The sequence below is a fragment of the Engraulis encrasicolus genome, chromosome 11 (genome assembly GCF_034702125.1).
Source record: "Engraulis encrasicolus isolate BLACKSEA-1 chromosome 11, IST_EnEncr_1.0, whole genome shotgun sequence".
NCBI lineage: Eukaryota > Metazoa > Chordata > Actinopteri > Clupeiformes > Engraulidae > Engraulis > Engraulis encrasicolus.
The window spans coordinates 13,613,887-13,632,461 of NC_085867.1; the positions used below are offsets into that span (position 1 = coordinate 13,613,887).

The 18,575-nt window shown below is 42.6% G+C and overlaps 1 protein-coding gene across 2 annotated transcripts; it reads left to right on the forward strand.

The window, feature by feature from the left end:
- The first annotated feature begins 632 nt into the window (after positions 1 to 632).
- lhx2a (LIM homeobox 2a) lies at positions 633 to 10,154 on the forward strand. 2 transcript variants are annotated; one of them, XM_063211199.1, is made up of 5 exons: positions 633 to 1,658; positions 2,706 to 2,908; positions 3,338 to 3,717; positions 6,994 to 7,199; positions 9,288 to 10,154. In XM_063211199.1, the coding sequence occupies exons 1-5, from the start codon at positions 1,488 to 1,490 to the stop codon at positions 9,576 to 9,578; spliced, it is 1,251 nt and encodes a 416-aa protein (XP_063067269.1). In that variant the 5' UTR covers positions 633 to 1,487; the 3' UTR covers positions 9,579 to 10,154. The 2 variants fall into 2 exon arrangements, with proteins under 2 accessions (XP_063067269.1, XP_063067270.1); XM_063211200.1 differs by having other exon boundaries at positions 3,341 to 3,717.
- Positions 10,155 to 18,575: the final 8,421 nt, after the last annotated feature.

An 18,575-nucleotide genomic window follows, 5' to 3' on the forward strand; every position in this document is an offset into this window, starting at 1 on the left:
ATAGATAATTAAAGAAATAGTTTTCACTTATTACACCGAGATAACGTATCAACAGCCACCATGCGATATAGTTGAATATTATTTATTATGATGCCCCTTTTTCTGTCATCCTTGCATGAGAGAAAATATGTGAAATGTTAGTTTACGCGCAGCATATAGATTTTCTCCCCTAACTATAATCTTTAAATAAACTAAATGGAAAATGTTAACCACATAGTAGTTTGGTACGCTCTTAAATAATAATAACTAAGAAAAAAAAGCAAATAGGCCTACTACTACCATGGGAATATAATATTTTTCAAAACATTGCAGGGATATTTTGTCTTAAACTGTTTTGATAATTTAAAATAAAAATCAACTACATTTCAGACTACAAAACAGTCATTCACATGTAGCCTATGAACCTAAATATTTAAACAAGGCCTATAGTTAAGCTATACAAAGATATGATCGTCTAAACAGCTGTGCGGATCTTACAGTGCAAAAGTGATCTTAAAATCTGACGCTAGACACAATGCCATTATAAGAACTTGGGTGACGTTGAGTTAACCAATGAACGAGTAAAAGGGGGGGTGACGTAGGACTCCCCGTAGAAAAGGCGCGGAATGTAGCGGAGGTAGGGAGAAGGTGGGACTGCTGCGGACCCAGGAAGACACTGGGAGTATTGACGAAGGATTTGTTTTTAGATGGAGCCATTATAGTCCATCGTACCTTCGCAAAAAAACTGAAGGAAAAGCCTGTGGTAAATTGAGAAAAAAAACGAGGATAACATCCGTTCTCTGAAGAACTGCTGGAGGTCAGAGACAGAGATAAAGAAAGCTGCACACACCCTCGGATGCATACGGTCTGTTATCCCGAAGCCTCAAGCAAACTCAGTGAGCACAGTCTTGCATCAGCATCAGCAAGCATTGAAGCTTCAAGTCTGTCGGTGGTGTGTTTTTCCTCCTGCTACCAAGGAGCATCTTTTTGTGCCTCCGTGTAGGCACTGGTGCTGCCGTTTAACATTTCGTTGTCTGTGCTGTCATCAGGAGTACGGGCACCAGTATCCGACGTTTTTGGCTTCCAGCACCTCCTGTGTGCTTTCTGTAGCTCTACTGGCATCACTGGTGTCGGGAAAGGCTTTATGAATCCTTAATGAATCAGTTGTAAACTGCACATTAAGGAGGATATTTTTGGGACTTCACTGGATACATAGGATCCAGCAGGCGATCCTTTTCAGTGGGTATGTTGCGTATATATTGCAGGACTGTATTTTTCTGAAGACGTACAAGAAAAAAATCGTTTGAGTGAACTCTATAAACAATATTCTAATTGATTTACAGTCGTTAAATCACCATTACACCGTATTCTCGGTGGTGAACTAATTCTAAAGTTCATGCGTAAAACCTTTTGGTACAGGCTTAAGTGAAGGCCGGGCCTGTGTTTTTGCCCGAAGGAACTGACCCAAAGCAAGTGCAACAAACTTTCACTGAGCTGGCTTTAGTTTTATGGAAGTTTTGGCTTTTAGATCTGCGGAAACAACGTGTTCTTCCACAACAATGCTCTTCCACGGCCTCCCCGGAGGCGAGATGCAAGGAGTTATCGATGAAATGGACCGGAGAGGCAAGGGAGACTCTGCCGCAATCAGCTCGGCTATCGACATGGGTGAAACCGAAGCGGTAAGATTCAGTTGGAGTGGTTTTGACTTTAGAAGCCACGACAAAAGAAGTTTAGTTCTTGTGAAAATGACCTTTATTTATCTGTGGGTTTGTGTAACATTAGGCTACCTTACTGTCATTTACTCTTTTCCACATCTCAGTTTGAACCACACCCTTTATAATAAAATAAGTAGCACTGAGAGCCTATGCCTTAGGTTGTGCTAAATTTCCCAATTATATAATTACGAATTTTGGGCTACAGTGATATCACAGAATGTAGATGTAATGAATGGGTAGCAGGTCCTAGTATGTAAATACTAATACTAATGTGAATAGTGGGCGAAAACAAAGATTTTTTTCGGTGTCAGGCCTGCTGAAGAAGAACTAGTATTCTAAAACATTTTAAATTATCATCCAAATATTATTGCTGAACAGATTGCTGTGCATATTAACACAACAGTTAACGCAGCAATAAAATCTGTTTTCAAAATAAAAGACTACTTTTGAAATTGGCGCATGTTTAGTGTATTGATAAATTGTTTCTTCTTAATGAAATTATATGTAGGCCTATATTTATTTAGGCCTATAATATGAATGTAATTTATGGTCATATGAATCTATTTTGCAATATGCAATGGCATTAACTGTATATGGTATCAAAACCTTAAAAGTGTAAATAGCTTGAGGTTTGATACTTAGTTAGAACTATGTAAACACATAGGCTACAACAGGCATAGGGCCTAAAGGCCCAGGTTTCTATTGCCAGATATTCATGTGCTCCTGAGGAACATATCACGAAATGGACACATTACATATGAATAGTAAATAACGAAAACACCCGAGCTGTTTATTACCACGGAAATAGTTGGCTTACATTTTTAATTAGGCTATAATAATTATGCACAATTCAAGACCAAACACTCATGAATGACCCTTCAACTGCGGAAACACTATGCTAGTAGCCGGGCTTCCGGTCATTGAGTTCTGCAAATTTAATAAGCATAATCAAAATTGTATTTTGTCCATAGTTGACATGCACGTTAAGCACACTGACTGGTCGCTTTGCAGAGCCTGACGTCCATCAACAGCGAGCGGGTGGCCCTGTGTGCCGGATGCGGGGGAAAGATATCCGACCGCTACTACCTGCTGGCGGTGGACAAGCAGTGGCATATGCGCTGTCTCAAATGTTGCGAATGTAAACTCAACTTGGAGTCGGAGCTTACCTGCTTCAGCAAAGATGGCAGCATATACTGCAAGGAAGACTATTACAGGTATATTACATATATTTATAATTGTTCACATTATAAGCCACGTTAAAATGTGTATATTGGGCTAATTTCATAATGCAAAGGGTGTTTTGAAGTAATATACAGACAAATGTGTGTTCAAATGAGCTTCACTTAGAAGGGATGACAAAAAGATAGGAATTAATTTGGCACGATGTCCATGCTTTTACGCACAAAATACGCACGGGTCAGTTATTACCAAACATGAGTGAAAATATCAACGCGTGGGGTCATGAGAATTTTTGGTGATTCATATTGAGATTTCAGATATACACACGTATGTAGTTCGAGCAAATGTGAAATTAAATAGAATCACATTAAACATCCAGCGTAATTCTCCATGTTAAGGTTTTTTTGCCATAGCTTCGTAGTTTTGTTAATTGTAATTGTATTAATTGTTTTTGTTTTCCTAAGCAGGAGATTTTCCGTGCAGAGATGTGCCCGGTGTCACCTTGGGATATCAGCGTCGGAGATGGTTATGCGCGCGAGAGACTTGGTGTATCACCTGAACTGTTTCACGTGCACCACATGCAACAAAATGCTTACAACGGGAGACCATTTTGGAATGCGCGACAACTTGGTGTACTGTCGACTGCACTTCGAGACACTCATACAAGGGGAATATCAGGCCCATTTTAATCACACGGACGTATCCACAGTGAAGGGACTTGGTGCGGGCACTGCAAACTCTCTGGGACTTCCCTACTACAACGGAGTGGCAACGGTGCAGAAAGGGAGACCAAGGAAGAGAAAAAGTCCCGGGCCTGGAGCTGAGCTAGCGGCTTACAATGCAGGTAACGCATTAACGGCGTTTGATATACAAGAGCTCCACTTGTGTAGGCTACATCACGACGCAGAGAAAACATACAAAAAAACGAATTTTCTCCGTTTTAAGGATTTGTATGCATTTAGATCACAAGGTCTACAAAGAGTGAAACACCCTCCAACCAGCCGCCTCATATACCATATTAAAAATATTAAGTGTCCATTGTGTAATAATAGCCGGACACATTGAAAGACCATTAACACAAACTCAATATTTTGGTGATAGCCTTCGTTAGGATAGTCACACTAGGCTTACGATATGCACGGTCCTGCAAAAGGTTTTGGGCCATTTATTTGACGCACCAAAACGGTGTTACCCTCGGAATCTTGTTCATGTGTGACTGCTGACACAAATGTAGTTTAACGATGTTGCGTCATCAATTTGGTGCAAGTAAGGTGGGGCAGTGACAGCATTGCGCGTGGTTAGGCCTACAGCTTTGGAAACGGCCCATGCCCTGAGCCTTACTTCTATGCCATTGAACTTTTTTCCCTCTTGTGTATCGGTGACGTGTTTGATGAATCCAGTTTTTAAGAGTAGCCTAGATATGAAAAAGGGACATTAAGCCTAGCTACCACTGGTGTTTCGTTGGTGAGGTGCTGGATGAGGCCTTGCAGGCCTATTAGCTTATCTCCGTCCAAGAGCTCAACAGCTGATTGTTGTTTGGAGTGAAAGTTGCTTCACTCCAGATGTGTGTTTCCCATTGTAATTACTATTTCTTTGCGATACCTTATCGAACAGTTAAAAACCATAATAAAGTGTCAGATTTGTCTTTGAAAAAGCGACATAAGCGACTATTGTTTTAAAAACAGTCTATGAAATAGTCCTTGATCAGTTATAACAGAATATTTTCTTAAATAATATTCGTCGACCGTCATACGAAAACTGTAGGCCTATAGGATAATGTATGGCTGTGGGGGCGTTATGAAAGTGTTGGTAGACTTTACCATTACTCGCCACTTGTTGAGTTGCACTTGGGTGAGTTTTTAGGTCAGTAAAGCCGCGTCGAGAACCCTGTCAAAGACGGTGGCACCATTCCCCTTCCATATCCAAAATAAAGTAATCTCAGGGTCAAAATGGTTATTAAGCTTGATTGAGCTTGATTATGATAGGCCTAATAATAACAACATAATAATGAAAATAACAAGTGCAGAAAAAACAAGTTGATTTAGCCCTGGATTGCACACAAATGTTGACCAAATAATTTCCCCGAAAACCACAAAACATAACATCGCTAAGAAGGGTAGGCCTATTGGATGGGATAGTACTAGCTGTATCGACTTTAGCAAATAATTATATTGTTCCCCTACATACCGGTAATGATGTTTACAACTGACGACATTGTTCTATAAGAACATTGTTGTGCATTTTATCTTAGACAAGCTATCGTTTTAGACGTGGGCACTTGAAAAATCGTCATGTGCCGATTAACTTACATTGGCACAGGCTTGATCTATCTTCCTTTCTCTCTCTTTTTTTCAAGAACTCTCCCGCCACCTAAGGGCGTTTTATGCCAAGAAAATTTATGAAATTAAATTGTATTCAGGCCCACTATCTTCTTTCATACCCAGGCCAATGTTTCATGTCAAGGCATGTGTCTGAGTGCGGTGCAACATTATATGTTTCACGTAAATATTTCATGCGTTAGGCTGATATCAATTCTATTACAAAAGGATTATACTTTGCAATTGCCAGATACATTATTTTCATTTGCTCAAGTTTCAGTGTAAAATAAATGAAAATAAATATTTCATTTCTAGGTCTACTCTTTTTTGAGGCATTGCATTTGGTTCCACAATAAAATATTTTGAGAAAATCAATTAACCACTTGCCTAATAACTTCTGAAAAGGAAAAAATAGCATTGTGAAAGCTTGGTGAAATTGTTAAAGGTGCCATTAACTCCAGGCCATGTTTACATGGGTAGTGGTTTAAAATGGTTGGTGTGGAAATAACATGAAATGGAATTCTTTTGTAATCCCTATTTGCATGTAAGTAATATGATTAAGTGTATAGAAATATGACTTTGAAATATCCAGATTTCTACTTAAGTTCCCTTTACCTAGCTAAAGCTATATACTGTATGTCCATATCATTATTGCGATTGAAATTAATCTTATGGACTATCTTTCAAAGTCTTTTTGGGCCTTTATTGTTATTATTCAATCTATTAAACATACAAGGCCTATGGAATTGAGAGGTAGAAATCATGGGGTCGAGTGAAATGACCAATGACAAAATAGAGTCAAACCCTTTCTGGTCCCCTAATTAATGGTCATATACACGAGGATTCAAGGATTTTATAAATCGTGACTTGCATTAAAACACCTATAATAGGCTTATAACATGCAGTACAATGTATGTGATGTACGTGATATAGGCGTGACCCAATGCATGCAATGCTCATGTTATCTTCCCTGTGTTCCACATTTGTCACATGTTTTGAAACACTAAGGTATACCATGCAGTTAAGTGTATATGTGATGCAGGGTTTCCCCCAGCACTTTATTGCAAAGGCAGCCACCTTGACAAGAAACACCTACCACCTTGACTAGGTCCCCTGAAAAGATGAAGATTTCATGTAGTGAATGTCATTTCTGAAGTTGCTTAGCCAAAAAATATATACTGTTAACGCCCCATAAAAGAAATTCTGTGGGAAACACATATGTAGATGTGTTGTTATGTAGTGCTTAACATATGCAATGTTAACGTGATCTGCCCATGCTCCACGTATATATTTATTATTGATTACGTATGATATATAAATATGTGGCTACCCGCTATGCATACTGCATGCAATGTTAACATGATCTTCCCCATGTTACACTGTGGAGCTCTTGAGTGTCAACAATGATTAAATATATACGTGATATAGGTAAGGGATAATTGACGACACGGTGTGGGTATAACAGGAAAAATAATGCACACAATGCAGGTGGTGATGCGGCCACCCTGTTCGGACATACAGTCTATGTAGTGTGACGGCATGCCATGTTAACGTCAGAGATATTCTATAGAGATATGCCAACATAATAGGTTTCTATGGGCACCTAACGCGACCAGGTTCCGGTCTGCCTAAAGGGCCGTGTCATAATGCTCCTACAATGAATAGAACAGTCCTTAGGTCTGCCTAGGTCTGCCTAAGGAGGGCAATAATAGAACCAGGAAACAATGGGCCAATGGAACCTCTCTCTCTCTACTCTCTCTGTTAACGTGGTCTTCTTTCTTTCTTCATGTTCCTCTGTGCAGCCCTGAGCTGCAACGAGAACGACGGCGACCACCTGGACCGCGACTCGCACTACAGCTCAGGACAGAAGTCCAAGCGCATGCGCACCTCCTTCAAGCACCACCAGCTACGCACCATGAAGTCCTACTTCGCCATCAACCACAACCCCGACGCCAAGGACCTCAAGCAGCTCGCGCAGAAGACCGGCCTCACCAAACGGGTACTGCAGGTGAGATGAGAGGCATGCTAAACTCAATACACGCCGCATACACGCCTCCCCAATACTCTCCGCACTCTTCCCTTATACATTCCACCAAACACTGATCAGTACATGATTGTATTAACTCAATCGTATTAGTCTGTCCAAGTGTACCATCTTAATTGTTTTACCAGTATTTGGTTTATGGTTGGTACAATAGGATCTCAGACTCCCCAACACACACTCCACTCACAGACAACGATTCAAGTATTTACAATGGTGTCAAAAGTAAAAGTAAAAAAAGAAGCACTGTTTTCTTCCAACATAGTTATCTGAGTTACTAGTAGACCTGTGTACTTGACGTACAATCAGCTGACTCAGCACTGGTTGGCTCAAGTTTGTGGTGGCTTCTTGTTAGGTTTATCGTGTTTTTCAGTAACAACACACTAGGTACAATGGAGTAAATGTTGTAATGGCCATGTAATATCATGTGCTTCAGTTATACACCATGAATTGAGTATTTCCCACTGCATTTTCATTCGTCAACACCCCAACACACTGCACCAGTCACTTGATAAATACGCAATTAAGTTCAGCAGCTATTATATATCCAAAATCAATACTAGTGTGCTGTCTAAATGTTAATGCTAATGTATATCTAAACCCTATGTTTCATACACAGTAAAACCTGCTGTGTTAATTCAACACTTAACGAGTATTATGAGACCAAATACACTCTAGAATATGTTAAATTGACTCTCTAAGTGTTGAATTAACACTGTGGTTTTTACTGTGTACAGTATGTATTTGGCTTGTGTTTGGTCCACAATAAGTGCACACTGACCCTAATACTCTCCGGACATCCCCCAATACCCTACGCAAACATGATTGTACAGATTGTACAAGTTCAGCAACCAGATCTGTGTCCAAATAACTATCTTTATCCATTTACACTTGTGTTCAATCTAAACAATGTTTAACCAGTATTTTGCTTATGGTTGGTGCAAAAGTGTTTACACTCGGCAATACACTCTGCACACTACCCAACACACTCCATTCATTTTGTGGAATACTGACATACATTATTTCCCACAGATTTTTTGGCAGTTAGGGGGGTTCACTGGAATCAATGTGATAATCATCATTGTAAAGGCTATGTTGTGCAGTTTCATATGAAATTTGATATGAAAACCACTAAAAGCAGTCCTTTTTTGTTAAGCAACTTTAGAAATGACATATATAAGGCGCAAAATCATTATCTTTTCAGGGGATCTAGTGAAGTTGGTAAATGTTTGACGTCAAGGTAGCGACTTTAACAATAAATGCTGGGGGAAACCCCGGATTAAGTTCAATAACCATTATTATGTCCAAAATCTACTAGGGTACTATATTCACTATGTTTCACCAGTATTTGGCTTATGGTTGGTAAAAATGTCCATCCCTGACACCCTACCACACAGTAGTCTTGCATCAGATGTGGTAAAGTGTGGAGTATTTTGCCCCTGTCTGTCTTAATAGGAGAACCATGAGAGGTATTTTACTAGTAGCAGTAAGAGGATTTATTTGTCAGAGAGAGCATTTTACTGTGTGGTCTTTTGAATGTTTTTCCCCCCTCCGTACGGGATTTGCTTAAATTTCCATTCCTTGCGGCATTCATTTAGCACGTATGATTCTCCACACATACATCATATTATGCTGAATGAGTATTTGTGGTGAAGCTTATGCTGCAAGAAAATATATGGCGTCATTTTGATATTTTAGATCTGCCAGTGCCCACAATGTCACAAATGTTCCTTTTTCAGATAAATCTTAAAAAAGGGCACACCCAACATAAGTTTAATGCCACATTTAGACGTTTGCATTTATCTTAACGCTATGGCCAGTGTTACTAGCAGTTCCCAGGCTCAGCCCACCAAAACACATGGAATTATTGACTTGTGAAGCGGTGGCATATTGTTTTTAACTAAAATTGAATGGAAATAAGTCACAATGGCAATGCGAATGTATATTTTTTGAATGTGATATCTCTGCCTTTTTACTGAACGTTAAAACCTTCCCGCCTATCCCTGTTCATAACAAGGCCTCTCAACTTCCTGCTTATGTGTTCTCTCTGTACAGGTATGGTTCCAGAACGCTCGCGCCAAGTTCCGACGGAACCTGCTCCGGCAGGAGAGCACCGGCGTGGACAAGGTGTCTGACGGCTCCACGCTCCCCGGCGGCTCTCCCTCGGGACCCCCCTCGGAGCTCTCCAACGCCTCCATGAGCCCCTCCAGCACCCCCTCGGCCCTCACCGACCTCACCAGCCCCTCCATGCCCAACGTCAACCCCGTGCTCACGGCCGTGCCGGGGGGGATGGACCCCCATGACTCCATGAGCCCGGGCCAGACCACCCTCACCAGCCTATTCTGATGGCAAACTGGGAGGGGATACTAGAACTTTTCCTCTCTCACACACACTCTCTCACTCGTGTGCTCGGTGTCACCACCACCAACCTCAGCACCGACTGAAGCACTAAGTGGCCATGGCAGACTGAGAGGGGATACTTGAACCTTCCTCTCGCTCAAAAACTCTCACTCACTCGCTCGTGGTGTGTGTGCTCTGCCTCCCTGGTCCTCTTGGTGACACCATGACCACCACCACTAACCTGAGACAACTTGAGCACCAACAGAAGCACTAAGTTGCCAGCATCATCTTATCGATGCTCCAGTCCGAACCTCTCTCCCCTCCCGGTTCCTCTCTCCTTGGAGCTCTCTGGAGCTCCCAGCCTGGAGTTTGTTTTCTCGCAGCGCAGGCAGGGCCTAAGCCTTTCGCTCGCTCGCTCTCTCGCTCGGTCTGTGTGTGGAAGGTAGCAGTTGGTGTTGTTGACTCTGGAGAAAAGTCTCCTGGCTCGTTGTTTGTGTCAATGTCTCTGCCATGTTTACAGGTCCGCGTGACTAATCGGCCTCACTGTCAAGACACATGTCCTTCTCATTACTCCATCTTCTCCACCTCTCTCTCTCTCTCTCTCTCTCTATCTCTCTCTCTCTCTCTCTCTCTCTCTCTCTCTCTCTCTCTCTCTGGTATGCTCTGCTGAAAAAAAAAATGTCAAGGTCTATGAAGTAGGGAAGTGAAATGCCTCCGTGTCGTACGCAAGAATGTAGTGTGCCTTATCATTGTTTCACATAGCAATGAAACAGCCCCAAACTATACGTACAACATGTTTCTCCACAAGAATACCTATGATTAGGTAAGCATCTGAATAACATGACATATAAATGCCAGGGATATCTCACTTAAACAGAGCAGGGGTAGACACGAACATGTGGCGGCGGCACCTGGCTCCCTTCTCCTGTAGGATTAAGCCCACTTACACAGTAAAAACTGCAGTGTTAATGCAACACTAACAGAGTCGATTTAACACCTTCTAGAGTTTATTTGGTCCCAAAGCACTCTCTAAGTGTTGAATTAACACTGCATTTTTTACTGTGTACAGCTGCTCTCTAACCAACGCATTCCTAGAAAACGTTAGCTAGCTGTTTTAACATTCTGAGTGCTAACATGGCGCTAAAACAATGCAGTGGCGAAAAAAGATGTCACTGGGACTTTCTTTCTATACTAATCACCAACAAATTTCAACTCGATGTGGTTTTGTTAACAAGGCAAAGCACAGAGACAAAGACTGAGACATAGTATAATAAATGGCTATTATTTTTTACATGTGCGCAGCACATTAAGTCATAGTAGTCTGGCAAAGCTAGCCAGAAAAAGCTAACATTGCTTAAGGCAGCTTTAAAAATAACACAAGGGTTTAGAGAAGATGAGTTTTTCTGTGCGTGCGAACCCAGAAGGAGCAATTGTGGTGAAGGTTTTATGTAATGCGCATATGCTGTAAAGCACTGGTCTGAACTTTAACAGCAGACATAGTTGGTGATGGTGGAATAGGAATCCCAGAGGAAAATGTGACTTCTTCTTACAACAGTCTTATCTTTACTTTGTCTCGCAAACACAAATAACATCTTATTGGCCTCTGATCTAGCTCTAGTGCAAAGCGTATTTTGCTTTAAAAGTTTTTGAGTTGAATTTAAATTCTTATAATGCTTCAATGGACACCCATTCTTAGGGGCCATGCTTAAGAAAAAGGACAAAACACAGGTGCTACTGAATTTTGGACTCTGAATTCTGGATGAAAATTGTAATAATGTAGAATGTAATTTGTCTCTGAAAGACAAAGTCAAGACAATTCCAAGACACATTTTCTCCTGGGCATATGTGTTAGATTGTGACCCTATGACATGCTGAAATAAGAACGACAGATTGATGAAGGTTATGATTTACAGTACCTAGTCACAAAAATGTAAACATAAAAACTATGAAATTAATTGTTAACCCTGAAAATGTTTCAGAATAATCACAATTCCTCAGTGATGCATACATGGTAGTGGGAGGATTTAAGCGCTAGTGCTTTGTCAATGACTATGTCCATCATTTGTGACCTCAAAGAGAAGTATACATGAAGAAGAAGAAAAAAAAGATCCAACAAGTTACCTCAGTTTTGAACACTTCAGAGCATTAATTGCTGTTGTTCCAGCACTTTCCGTTTGTTTGTTGTCAGTGTGTTGGAGTGCTCCCCCTGGAGAAAAAAACATGTGACTGTCTGACTCTATGGCATTGCCATAACTGGAACCCTTTGGAATAGACAAAAACAAAATCGCATCCTGCACCCAAACAGAAAAAAAATAATACACACATTGTTTTTTATTCACCATCCTCCCTGCTGGACCTGCTGTTGTTGAAAAGGGGGGTGTCTGGTGAACATTGGGAGTGCATCTTAATATGCAACCTTGCCTCCTCCACTTGCCTCCTCCACTTGCTTCTCGTCATGATGACATCACTGACAACAGCATTATATTTCAATATCATGCAAAAGCTCAATTGTAGAGTCTTTTTCTCATTTGCAATTGGGATGGTGAATGAAAAACAGTCCCTCAAAAGTTGTTGTGGCGAGGCTGACAGCTGGGAAACTTTATCGTTTTCTCCACGGAGGAGGGGCCAGGAGGCGGGACGAGGAGACAAGCACAAGTGGAGGAGGCAAGGACACATATTGGGATGCACCCTGGGACTGATCAGGGAAGTGATTGCAATTCCACAGACTTTGACAGCAAAGCTCAACGTTTATCTGAAGTAGCCCATCGGACATGGTGAACAAAACAAGATTTTGACGCAGTGGAAAGGGAGCAAAGAATGAACTTGGCTCTTTTTTTTCCATGGAGGAGGACAATATTTTGCCTTTTCTTTTGTGTATATGGTGAGCTGCTTCTTTATTTTTCCTACAATGGCACTGTTTGTCCCTTCCCTGATCCTGTACAGTTGGCCTAGTTTTATGTTCTTCAACCTTTGTTTCTGTTCAAATATAAAAAGGTGAATACAACAGAGTTGGCTTTGTTTTCCTCTTTCTCGTGTCACACACGCACACACACACACACACACACACACACACACACACACACACACACACACACACACACACACACACACACACACACACACGAATGCATGTGAAAAGAAACTCACATGTGCATATTCACCAAGCTACTCTGCCCCTCATTCTTCTTCTCTATCCATCTTTTCACTCTCTCTCGCTCTCACACACACACACACACACACATAGACAAAGGCACAGACACACACACACACACACACACACACACACACAGTAACCGGGCTGTTGGCCGAGCCTGACTCCTGTTGGCAGGCAGCTGCATTCCTTTCTGCATTTCTGAAGAAAAAAAAATGATCACGTTGTGTCGAACTAACTCTGCCTCTCACATCCCATTTCTATGTCAGTTTCATCTCCCTGTGTTTGTAGCAGAGTAGGAGGGGGGAATTGAAAAGAAATAAAACAAAAGATATTTCATTTGTCAGACCCACTCGTCCTAGACATACTAACACTCACGTAAAAAGAAATATGGCTTTGTTTGAAGAGCACGTCCATGAGTCGTCCATGCTTGCTGGGGTGACTGTTTTTTAATGGTTGGCAGCCTGCCCGAGAACCTCATTATAAAATTTGTGTTTGGTTGGACCCGGTCCCTCCCTGGTGTGCCTCTGCAATGTGTATTCAATTTGGCACACTGCGCCAGGCACAGCAGCGTCATCAAGCTCAGCTGAGACGCATTAAGAGACGGACTCAAGAATGCTCCTCAAAAACCTTGTCGAAATAACTTTGGGTAAAGTTAAAAAAAAAATAACCTAGTGCTTAGTTAACAGAGGCTCTCCTCTTTTTCACCCAGCTCTTGAACTTCTTTTATTTTTACAATATTGTGAAATTTTCTGAGATTTCCTAGTGGGATTGGTAGCTATCTGCAGACTATCATTTTTGTTGTCCTAATTCTTGAATTGACAGAATTTGGTAACTGAAAAAATACCTCAAACAACATAACTCACCACTCACAACTCACCGCTTTAGTAACATAAATCACATCCCTAATGTATGTAATTTAATGTATGCCTATCAGTAAATAGAGAGCATAGCCATACATAAATAGTAGGACGTGTGTTTCCAAATATTTCAGTCTCGACAAAAAAAAAAGCTTGTCCATGAGTGCGTCTGTCAAGTTGCGAGCCGTGTGAGGAGTTTATTGACATGTATGTTTTGGAAATGAGAGACAGATGGTGTGAGAGATGAAAGCCAGCTTTCATCACTCCGCGTCCTCCTCCACGGCCTGTGTTAGTAGACGAGAGGAAGAAGGGGGGAAAAAAATCATCACGAGTTTAGATGTAAACACACCAAAACGTGCATATGCAAAATGGCATAATCTTCAACACAGAGACATATTTGCAAGCTTGTGCTGCTGTAACACTTACACACAGAAACAAACTGATTCAAAGATGTGGCTCAAACATAATTTCTGTTCATTAAAGGGACACTGTGTGAGATTTTGTTTATTTCCGGAATTCACGCTGCCCATTCACTAATGTTACCTTTTTCATGGATACTTACCACCACCATCAAATTCTAAGTATTCATTATGACTGGAAAAATTGCACTTTTCATACATGAAAAGGGGGATCTTCTCCATGGTCCGCCATTTTGAATTTCCCAAAATAGCCATTTTTAGCTGCAAAAAGGACTGTACTTGGACCATACTAGAAAATATTTGTTTATTACTTAGTAAACTTTCATGTAAAGATCAAATTTGGCAATAGGGAGCCTAGTTTCTAACCTGACTCTCGCGCTGTGCGAGCTCACGAAGTGTAACGAAGATGCACGAAGCACTCTGGGTCTCGCGAGAGCCAGGCTACCTAGTTTCAATGAGCAGCATAGTTGCAGTACCTTTTTTGACCATTTCCTGCACAGTGTCCCTTTAAAAAAAAATGTATCAGGGAAGAATGGACGTTCTCAGTATGAGGACTTCCAGGAAGATCAATACATCATTGTACTACTATCTTCTGTGCTTCATACCTGCTAAGATGCAAAGATGACAAAAATGCATTACAGGCAAAAATGTATAGTCTCTAAACCCAGTATAAGGAGCACAATATCTGGGAGTATTTTTGTTCAACATAACTACAGGGTCCTACACGTCAACGCTGGTTCAGGAGTAAACCAGGTTAAGTTAAGAGGTAAATAATCTAATATAAGAACCTGGAGTCCTCATGTTCTTAATACAAATGAGAACTCCAGGCTCTTCTATTAGATGATTTACCTCTTAACTTAACCTGGTTTACTCCTGAACCAGCTTTGTAGTAATAGGACCCAGGTCTAGACAACCTCTGCTGCTCTGATCCTCCTCACCCAAAAACGTTTGCTCATTCATGTTGTCAAAAGCCATTCAGCATATCCAACTCATAATAACAATAGATCAGGGCTTTAAAAAAAATCTTACTCAGAAATGTGTTTGGGAATTTGAAGGAATGAAGGAATGCCCTGTGTTGACATACAGTACAACCGTCCAAGATACTGACTCTATCACGCATAACTACCCTCAAGGCTATAAGTAAGTTGCCACCCAGGCAGCCACCCATCCCCTACCCTCCGTAGTTCCCTCATCCCCTAACTGTGCAACTGCATTTGTGTTGGTGCCCGCTTCTGGTATGTCATCTTCGTAGTTACCACGTTTCTATTACAGTCTTGCTAACTCGTATTAGCCAAACCCTCAAACAGCCATTGCAAAATGCGCTCGCTTCAGGCCTGGGACTGGCGAAGCCCACCAGTGAACCAATCAGCATAGAGCATCTCCTGTTCAGGGGCTCTCCGCAAGCCACAAGAATATCACCCCCTCAGGCTCTCAAGGTACACACATACACACACACACACACACACGCACACACACACACACACACACACACACACACACACACACGCACACACACACGCACACACACACACACACACACACACCTCAATATCTGCCGCCCGAGGTGCCACAATCACTTGGCAACTCGGCAGGATCACTGGAGGCATGCATACAAACATGTCCACATGCGTGCACACGCTCTCTCTGACATACACTCACAGCCACGTGAAAAGACACACATACACACACACACACACACGCGCACACACAAACACACGTATACACACACACACACGTATATACACACACACACACACGTATATACACACACACGTATACACACACACACGTATACACACACACACACACACATTCAAACACACACACAGAGACACACAGGCACACACAAACACACAGACCAATGCCACCCCTTCAGGCCTGTCTGTCCCCACATAACTAGAGCATGTTACGAGTGTGTCCGTCACAGAGGATAGAATGCGACCCTCCTCGTGCCCCCCCCCCCCCCCACCCACTACATCACTCCCCTCTACCACCCTTCTCTCCATGGCGGTACACATTACACTACACCCCACCCTTCTCTTCTCCATGGCAGTCAGGGAAGCCGACAGGAGGGGGGACAAACGGGTCAGTTGCCCCGGGGGCCAGGGAAAGGGGGAGCGCAGCATTGGGTCCACATTGTATGTATCGCGTAGGGAGGCCTTTCAGATGGGCTTCGTGTTGGGCTGTGCCAAAGCTGTCAGCGGCCCTGTCCATGGCAGGACACATTACACCACTACACCCCCCCCCCCCCCCCCCATTACATCCCACCCCTCTCCATGCCAGCCAGGCTTTCAGGAGGGATCAAGGTCGAAGTGGTTGGGGGCAGATCCACACTCCACACTGCTCACATATCTGTTTGTCACCCCCACTTGTGAATGGTGTCATCATGGTGTGTATGGGGGGGGGGGGTAATCGTGTGTGTGTGTGTGTGTGTGTGTGTGTGTGTGTGTGTGTGTGTGTGTGTGTGTGTGTGTGTGTGTGTGTGTGTGTGTGTGTGTGTGTGTGTGTGTGTGCGTGCGCGCGCGCGTGTGTGTGTGCGTGCGCGTGTGTGTGTGTGCGTGTGGCTGCTCATTTCACAGCGCACACACAGCTCTCTCCATTCACTTCTCCCTCCACAGGTCTATCAGACAAGAGATGGGAGGGGCACCACAGGGCACGTCTTTCTGCTCACATTCCCCCAGGCAGGGTGTCCTGAATCTTACTGTAAGAGGTTGTGAGCTTTCATTCCCTTTTGCTTCCATCCTGCTCCAGGTCCTGTGTTTAAGGACAGAGTAGAAAAAAAAAAACAAATCATCACGATAAGGGGGGTCGTGAACTGTATATGCTTGTTTTGCTATTGTTCTGTATAAAGGGTTCAAGAAAGGCATCTAGGTTCATCGATGAGCCACTCAAACTGAGTGCGTGTGTCAGAAATTCTGCGGCACGGTCACTGAACCGAGACAGTTCCATCAGCAGCGGTTGTGAGGGGGTAAGTCACCCGAAAACCCCTTGCTTGGATTCGCTGTCAGTCATAAATACTGCCTGCCTGGGCATCCCTTGTTTTCTTGCTGTTAGGATTTTCCGGGTTCTCACTGTTCAAAGGCAACAATATCAGAGGGCTCGTGGTGAGCTGGTAACTTGGTGTTAAGATGGGATTGGAATAACTCGCAGAGCTCCAGGCCTGGTGTTATGGGGGCTCAGAACATAGCCGCACCCACACATGGCCACTCACAGCTTTGGCTGGGCGTCGGACAAAGACATCTGCAAAGGCGCCCCATTCTAGCTGCCCCCAGTCTACCTGGGCCTGGGACAACTGACCCCTTTGTCCCCCTGCCCCTGTAGGCTTCCCTCCATGGCAGCGCCCAAATGTTTGGGAAAGAACAGACGAAAACTTTGTTTATTTAGTCCTGGAAGTCCCCAATCAACACCAAAACGAATGTGGCCACAGTACCCAAGTTTATGAGGTGGTAATGGAGGACTGGAGGATGGGTCCCCGCGTTAGTCACGGTCTCTGGTAATTCTTGTTGTTCGGGCTTCACTCATGCAAACAGTTACAAACCGTTAGAGAGACGGGAGAAAGGAATCTGAAACAGAACGAAAAAGACCATTGCAAGTTTTTTAGTTTTTTTGTAAAGACAGGGCCTTTCCGAAAATTTACAAAACAGCTCCATAATCAGATGTCTTTACGGCGTGTTAATGGACGGTTGTAGCCGCTTCAAATAAAGTTGTACTTCAGAAACCGGCCTTCCACATGGGCCCTGGAGTAGCTCAAAACATATCTGGGAGCCCCTCCATACCAAAGTCACACACACAAAGCCTCAAATGAAATAAAAAAGTGCAAGACATACAGCGATAATTAACGAGCATAAAGCTCTGTTTGGTTTGGATGGAGGTTCTGAAGGCGTTGGTGTGATGATTGGCTGAAGGGTGAGTAGAATAGGCTGTCTGCCACATCAAGCTCCTGCCCATGCGGGCCCATGCACTAACTGTTAAAACAATGGACATGGCTGCACAGCACATAGGTTACAGATGTGCTTTGGGTTGGCTGGCTGGGATTTAGATTTGGCTACCAATGGTTAATGACACTGCAGTGAGAACAAATGTCTGCCTACCTCTGGACTGGACTATGTTTCCACAATTCCAGTTACGGTTTTACAGTACCTATGCAGAAGTGAAATGGCATGTTTCCTTCTCCAGATAATAGACTGAAGGATGAAAACAAGAGAGAAAATGAAAATGTTTTAAAAATATTCATCTGTTGGTCACAACTTGGCTATGTGCGGGTATCATATACACAGCTTTGGTTATCTGTTAATAGATTATGACCCAACATTTATTTACATATATCAGGGGGAAAAGGCATGCCTCAATACATATCAGCATACAATATACTGTATAAGCAATAAGTCATCCCTAAAGTAGGTAGCGCTATGGTGACTTATATTGCTGGTCTTTTTAAACCTTATAGCCTAGGGAAATAAATTCAATAAGTAACAACTTATTGATCTATTGCCACGTAGTAAATTAACTTTTTTTAAATAAAGTCATACTATATTGATTGACGACGTGTTTCAGTTCATGTGCATTTCAATGG